The following is an 8,008-nucleotide window of genomic DNA, read 5'->3' on the forward strand; positions in this document are numbered from 1 at the left end:
ACTTATATAGATTTTCTGGAACTTTTTCTCCTTTTTTTTTTTTTTTTCCTTAAGATAAACTGGAAGTGTGTTAGGAAAAACCCAAAAAACAACACAGTCAGTTTCGCTGCAACATTGCAGGATGAATGAAATGCAAAGGTAGTGACCAAAGTTCAAAGATATAAAGAAAGAGGTAGGCACAGGTCACACAAGATTCTCCCAAAACTCTGTGCAAATGACAGGTAGATGGGTTGTGTGGTGAGAGCATCATGTGGAATGACATATCACAGACACGTAACTGGAGTGCTCCAAGAAGCTGGAAGAAGGCAACTGGGCCTCCCAGGAAGTCCCAGCCTGACAAATTTGTTAGTTATCAGACTTAGGTGTGCCTGTCAGAATAAGACTTACAAAAGGTACTGACAGAAATAACTGGCATACACTCGAAACTAAATGACTTTTCTAAATGGCTAGAAAGAGATCAAACACAGTTGGTCAGTTTGGGGATGGAGCCAGAAGAAAAATTTCCTGGAGTAATATTAGGTCCATTTTATAAAGCCATCTGTTATGCTGATCATTAGCTATTTAGTCTCAGCAAGCAGATAATTTTTTTTGGGGAACTTCTGCTGAAATCATGGAGTTCAGCATATAAAGCAATTGAAGAATCAAGTCTTTTTTTTAAATGCTGACTTTAAAAGCTTAATTTTTCCTCAAAATATTTTCTTCAGCTTTCAAAAAGCTTTCAGTTTCTCTGGTATATGCTGCCCCTGCAGAACATTACAAATTTATCTTTTTTAAGAATTTGACAGCTTTGAAAAATGTCATTCTTTTTGGAGAAATGTATTCTGAAGAATTATGATACAATCCAGTCTAAATCTCAGTGAATTCAATAAATCCTTCCATTTTCTTCAGGAAAATATTTCATTTGGTTTGGATAGCTTATTTAAAAAAAAATCTGTTCTAATTAAAGAACTTATCATGACTTCCAAGAAAATTTTAAATGAGTCAGGAATTCTTTGTCACGTTCTCTTACAGAATTTGCAAAACCATGTCTTTCACTAAGATACATTTGATGTGATTTATTTTTTATGCATCCTTTATTTATAGGATTCTGAAGACCAATATTTTGTAACATGATTTTAACACAGTAAAAGTACTCTAGCTCTAGACATCTCTTATTATGTCAATGTTTAACCACCTCTTCCCTGCTTTACTCTTTTATCTCAGCAAACAGCGAAGATGGATAACTTTTCAAATGTTACTTACTTTATATTTCAGCCTTCAGGTAGTCCAATACTTAGCAGAATTTTTTTTTTTGCAACGAGGATGACAATTCCCAGACAAATTACTAACAGATATAGCGCTCCCAAAAACTCCTAAAGAAATCTCTCACTGGTCAGGAGAAGTCCTACTAGCTTCATATAGAAATATAAATTTAGTGAAACATAAAGGATAGTTAACAAAACCCCCAACATGACACCTTGTATATGTCTAACTGGATGCTGTAAAAATCACAAGGAAATAGTGCTTTTGGTATGACAAGTAGCCAAACCACATCTACCCTAGTTTTTAGCTGCTGAATCTGAAACTGTGGTACAAAAGATGTATTCAATATATTTTTCTAAGCCTTGACTTAGAAAAAAAATTCAAGTGCAAGACGGCTTTAGGAGAATTACCCAACTGCCAGGCAATAGCAGTAGTCTCCAGGGCCTTGAAGTTGGGCTGCTCCACTGTCCTTAGGTGAACTAAGCAGCTGAGAGCAGTAAAAGCAACTGGCTTGTCCAAATGGTACTCAGCTGTCCAGGATGGCTGTAAAACGCTGAGTTGGTGGGAAAATATTTGAGCTCTGCCCACCTTTGAGAGGCTGGTCTTTCAGAAGAGCAGCCTAGAGTTCCCTTCTTTAAATAAGTATCCTGAACTATTAAAGAAACAAGTAAAATCTGATCTTTTTTAGAGCACAACCAGAGAAAAGGCAGGGGTAGTGATTTATGCATTGTATCCAGCAAGTAGACAATGAAATACTGAGTAGGAGCAGGCATAAGAATTCATATTTCCTATCTTGCTCTAGCATCATATTAATTCAGAATCCTTGCTTCAGAAGCCTGATGTGGATGCTTAAGGAACAGTGAGAGAAAAGCAAACGTAAAGGCTGGAGAATTTTTTTGCAACTCTCCCAGGTTCCATTTCCGACTCCAAAAATTCTTTAAATAGATGTGGTTTCCAACTGCTTAGCAGCCTTCTTTCAAGACTTTGCCCAGAATCCTCAAATTCTATTTTTTTTTTTACTTAAAAGAATAAGCTAAATTGTTTCATATAACACAAGAAGTATGAAAAATCTTTTCATTTGACAAAACCTAATGTTTGGAGACCGAAAATGTAGGTTCAAATCCCTTTATCTCAGATCAGGTCTTCTCTCTAGACTGGGTAAAAGGCTTCCTTCAGTGACTGGGCTACAATATGAGAAGGAGGCACAGCCATCACCTTGTCCTTTGTCTTTGAAAAGAAGTAGCAGCAGCCAGACCAAGACACCTGATTCTGTCAGCATATATATATGGAAGCCTTACCAACTTAATGTTCAGGAAAGTCATCTTAAAGGACACTTGCATTTGGATCCAATGAAACTTTGGAGTTAAAGAGGCACTGAGATACACACAATAAGGTCAGGTAAGGCACATGCAGGAGAGGAACTATAGCTGCCTGACAACTTCCCAGGAAACCATCAAGGTATGAGCTGAGCCAGGGAACCTTTTGATTAAAATTTTGGCTTCAGACACCTAAGTTCCACAGGCATCCTACTTCCATTGCCCAATGTTCCTCATGAGATGTAGGACAGTACTTTCATCATCCTCATGACTTTCACCACAATAATGGTTTCTGAAATTAACTAACTCAAACAATAACACCTGGGTTCCTCAAATAGTAATGGAAAGTGCTGATTTGTAGGGAGAAATTCCAGTGGATGAAAGAAAACCAAAGTTAAGTATGGACAAGATGTGGAAGGCAATAGGAGCATTCGAGAGGCATGCCTCATCTAGAATAATCTGACACTTTTACACAGTGTTTGCTTTACTTAAAAAGTCTATCATTTCACCTCTATCAGATGTGCCATAATTAATTACCAGCCAGCGATGCAAATAAACCCTCACCTTGTTTCTAAAATTTCCAGTTAAGCCTCAAGACTGAATGGACGAACATCAGTAATTCGTATTCAACAAGCAACCTGCACCACACCTTCCTACAAAAGTATTCTGTCACCAACAGTTCCTCAACAACCTGCAGGAGCCAAGTTTCATTTATAGTCCTAGCCTCTTTGAAATATTTGCTATCTTTCATTTAGTGGATCTTGTTTATTTAATACTGTAAGTCCTCTTCTTCCTGTAGATTCATCTTTCTAATACAGAAGGCTTGACATGTATTCAAAAAGGTAACTTTTGTCTTTATGGGAAAAGAAGCTTATTGAATAGCCAAAGGATGTCTTGTACAGGAAAGCCACATAAATGGTGCAAGAAGCTGTGAGAACTGAGCTGTTAAATGGGAGCTGGGGGCTCCGGAACTGCCACAGACTTCCAGGCCCTACGGGGAATACTGAGAAGCACAGCTCACTTGAAGAGGAATTGAAATTGTCAGGGAAAGAACAGAATCTGTTCACCCTTAAATTCCTAATTAGAGATCTCATAGTGGGAAGTGGCCACTTAAATGATGAGCACTGAAAATCTAGGAAATAGCCTTAAGTGGGCAAGTGCCTATTTTCATAAATTAACATCCTAATTTACAATACAGATTATAATGACATTTTCAAATCACCATCTTATTTTATATATATATATATATATAATTTAGTTTCTCTCCAGGAGTAGGAGGTTAAATTCAGAGATGAAGTAAGGCCAAATGCAACTGAGAAAACTCTCCTTATAAACTGTATTGATTCAATGTTGAAAACTCCATAACTATTTTAGATATGTCCTACAGACAACTAGTGTGCTGAGTAAGTATTTGGCTACACTGACAGTAAGTTTTAAATGCCATTCATTTAATCACTTTCATACCTGCCAGTATCTGAAGATAAAATAAATCCATACTGTATATTTAGATTTTGATATATATAAATCTCTATGGTACAAACATGCAGAACATATATGTGGCCATAACATAGATGGTTAAAGTAGAATATAACCATATTTACCACATAACCAAATATTTAACCACAATACAGATTAAAACAGTTCTAAAGTTTTTATCTTTTGTTTTAGCTCTTATGTTTAAGATATGGCAGGGTTTAATCTCTCCATAGGAGCTATGTATCATCATCCATAGGAACATATAATCTTAAGCATAAAATGTGCTGAAGCATTAGAAGTAGTATACATTAATATTACTGTGCAGTAATTCAGTTTGAAGTGGGCCAAATAACTGGCCTACAAAAATACTCAAAATAACAGGTCAGTGCAAAAAAAGAAGGATCTGATCCCACAGTCCTTTAACAGTCTAAGGGCTTACTGAGTCTAAACATGTGGACATGAGAATGAACACAAAGTGTGACTGGATTTAGGAAGCCAAAGGGGTGCTCTGTTTTAGATTCTCATAATTTTTAGTTGTGACCATCCAGTAAAGAGTGCAGACAAGTTGCTTTCATGTTGATAGTGAGATGCATGCTGCCTGACAGCTTGAAAATATTGTCCTGATGTCAGTTGTGTATGAAAAATAAGAATATTTAGGGAACTATTACCAATAGTTGCAAATAAAGTCATGGCACAGGGATGCCAGAAACAAACTAAAAATGAGAAATCTTTTCTAGATAGTGAGAAATTAAAATGAGACACAACTAATTAAGCAATTCATAGATTAAGGAGTTGCATTCTGAAAGGCAAAACCCTGGTTGAGGCCAGACATGATAGTAGTAGGATGCAGACCGGCAAATTCTACACACACTTTTTACTTTATTTGGGGAAATTACCCATACATTTTGCTAGTGAGAGCACGGAGTATTTTTAACTCTTGCCTAAATATTTATACTTCTTTGACTCAAATTTAATCCCAATTACAGTGTAATTTGTAAAAATATGTTCCTTTTTCTATGAACATTTTCTTGCCTACACAGATTCTTAATGTATCTACTTATTGAAAAGGCTCTAGATATTATGTACTTAGGAACAATGTGACAAAAGGCACAAATAGGGCACACCTCATTGCCTTTCAGGTTATGTGGAACATATCAGTAAGTCAGGGCAGATTTTCAACTATCTTCAGGCTGAGGTATATGAAGGCTGAAGATTACATATTCATAAAATTCTCATTTAAAATAAAAACATAAAAAGACAAGTGAATTGTCCATCTAGGGTTGGGGGTTTTCCCCTTTAATCTCAGTAAAAGAAATAATTTAATAAGAAATCTCTAACCACACAGTAGTGTTCACAAACAATTGCATAGGATTTTTTATGAGCTCCTATTTGTGACTGAATAGCATCTCACTCCACAGGTTTCACTGAACATCACTGAGTGGCACTCACTGAGAGTACTCAGAGAATACCCTGCTCCATAAATAATTATAGCAGTACTTGATGTAATCAAGTTCCTTGGCTTCAGTAAGACTGTGAAGGAAGGTTCTGTTCATAACTCAGCAGGGATATTAGAATTAAGCTCCTAAGCATTTCTGCAGTAAAGCAAAGAATGAGCTGTCAGTGTCTTGTCATTCCCAGAAGAACTTTTTGCCTCCATCTGCTCTAACAGTTTATTCCTCAGTGAGGCTGACTTGTCTGCCTTGCCTGTTTTGAACATGTATGAGAAACATTTCCCTGATGAATTTCCCAATGTCAGCAGCAAATCTCCCAATCAGATTCCCTAGGAAGGACCATGTATAAAGCTCTGTACCAGACCAGCTAAGGACTCAAAAACATCTTTTGAAACTACAGGCAAATGAAGCTGGGATCTACACACTGCCTAGCCTCACAGTAGTAAGCACAGGCTCCACAATGCAAAGGCAGATTGCCATGCTCTCCACCAACAATCCATTCACAGAGCCCTTGGTCTGGTTTCTTCTGCACCAGAAATATTTAATGGTAAGAGACAGACAATCCCATCCAGTTCTTCTCTCTCACCAAACCCTTGGAACCATACATTGGTGGTATGCAGTAATTTTTTAAAATTATTTTATGAAAAAAACTGAAACAAAGTAACAAAAAACACAGAAGAAAATTATACCAGGATCTAAGTATTTGTTTCTATGAACTAATGCTATCAGATTATAGCATATTTTTTTTATGGAGAAGTAATCAAACAGGAACATATTCAAATGAAATCTGATTAACTCAATCTAATAGCCTGTACATTCTTGGAAACAATCATACTATTGTACACATTGAGAAGCCTAGCTCATGAGTCTTCAGAATGATTCACCACTGAGACCAAATCACATCTAGAAAGGGGATCCTCTCCAGGTCAGGTTTGAAAACAATAGTGTATCAATCAGTCTAGGGAAATGAAAAGTAGCTGCACTTACATCTTATGTATGAGTAGAAAATTTTTCCATCCTGTCTTGTAAATTCATAAATATAACTAACACATATATGCACAGCAAGTACCTAAACATAACATTACATGAAACCAGCTTATTTCCAAAAAGATGCTAGATGAAATTATTTTAAACAAACAAAAAAAGGTTGCAAAATTATATCTTGCATTGCTTCCATGTGATAGGATCACCTGAATAGGGAAGTTCTTTCCAAAATTTGAGCTGTATTACATTATGATCATATCATCATATACTTGATCTGTTCTCAAATATTTTCATATACCTCCACACACATGCAAAAACACCTGTTATTTTTTTTCCTTTAAATGCACTTGGAAGTACCTCTGATTTTAGGAAACATGTTGGCAGTGTAAGAAAGACATTATTAAAACTTAACAGAAGTTTTTTTAACAGGCTGTTCTTTGCTATAGTATAAGAGAATTATTGGAAGTAAGAGAATTGGAGTAAGCACCCTGTTTTGAGGAATAGGTTAGTTTAAAAGTGACATCAAAATATTATTAATATCCTTACAAATACAGTACATTTTAAATGAAGATCCGTTTACATTCATTACGTTTAGAGTTGAATCATTCCACAGTATTTTCTGAAAAGAGGCAAAAATATTTTTCCCATAAAATAAAAGAGTAGTTTTTTCTAACTAGCAGAACTTGGTAGAAAATTGCTTCCACTGAGAGTGAAACCTAACCCTGATCTTTGTTTATAGAGCTGCACGGTTTCAGAAGCAGCACCACCTATTGGGTGACAAATGTAGGTTAGTGACTACTTTGTCACCGCAGACCTATTGTAAGGCTGGTTTTGTACACAAGCTCCCAAGTTCCTCATACTGAAATATAAGCAGACAACCGGTATTTTCTAGTGAACTATTTGATAACACCTTATAAATTCAATACGATCATCTAACAGGATACAAACCCTACCAAATAAGCTGCCAGTATTTATTTGATGAAGTACTGAAGAGAGCACTCCTAACAGCATTAAGTGATTCACGATGGTTTCAATAACCATCCTATCATATAACAGGGAACGGCATTATTTTTAGGATGCACTCCAGTTGCACAGGTCTGCATGAGCTGAAAATGAATTTGGTTATGTAAGCAGTCCTACTAACATCTATATACGAATCCGTATTCTGTATGCGGGGCCCCACGTGAATGAACGACTCGTATTTTGCATGGTTTAGGGCAACCACTGTCATTACTCGTTCAGGGAGAACGAGTCCCTTTTTGAAGCGAAAATTTTGCACCATCCCCTTCTCTTCGGAACAGTTCATGCGAGACCTTAAAGTAATATCTCACATCCCACGACCCCAGAGAAGCTCGGTATCAGCATTGCTGGGCATAGATTTTTGTCTGTCCCGCTGTCACCGGGCACACCCGGTCCCTACCCAGGCAGTGCCGGCAGCCCAGCAGGGCCGGACCCCTGGGAGGGCTCGGCGGGCACGCTTGGGTTGCGGGGACAAGGCGGGCTGGAGAGCCCCGCTCGGAACAGCCCGCCAGCGCCGGC

General features: G+C 37.3%; 1 protein-coding gene across 1 annotated transcript in view; it reads right to left on the reverse strand.

The window, feature by feature from the left end:
• The window catches only part of PTPRZ1 (protein tyrosine phosphatase receptor type Z1), a 126,342-nt gene extending 118,567 nt beyond the window's left edge, over positions 1-7,775 (reverse strand). Inside the window, exon 1 of the mRNA XM_062492500.1 lies at positions 7,610-7,775. Within this exon, the coding sequence (XP_062348484.1) occupies positions 7,610-7,775 (166 nt within the window). The remainder of the gene's footprint in view (positions 1-7,609) is intronic.
• Between the last annotated feature and the right edge of the window lie 233 nt (positions 7,776-8,008).

The sequence above is a fragment of the Cinclus cinclus genome, chromosome 4, assembly GCF_963662255.1.
Source record: "Cinclus cinclus chromosome 4, bCinCin1.1, whole genome shotgun sequence".
Lineage (NCBI taxonomy): Eukaryota > Metazoa > Chordata > Aves > Passeriformes > Cinclidae > Cinclus > Cinclus cinclus.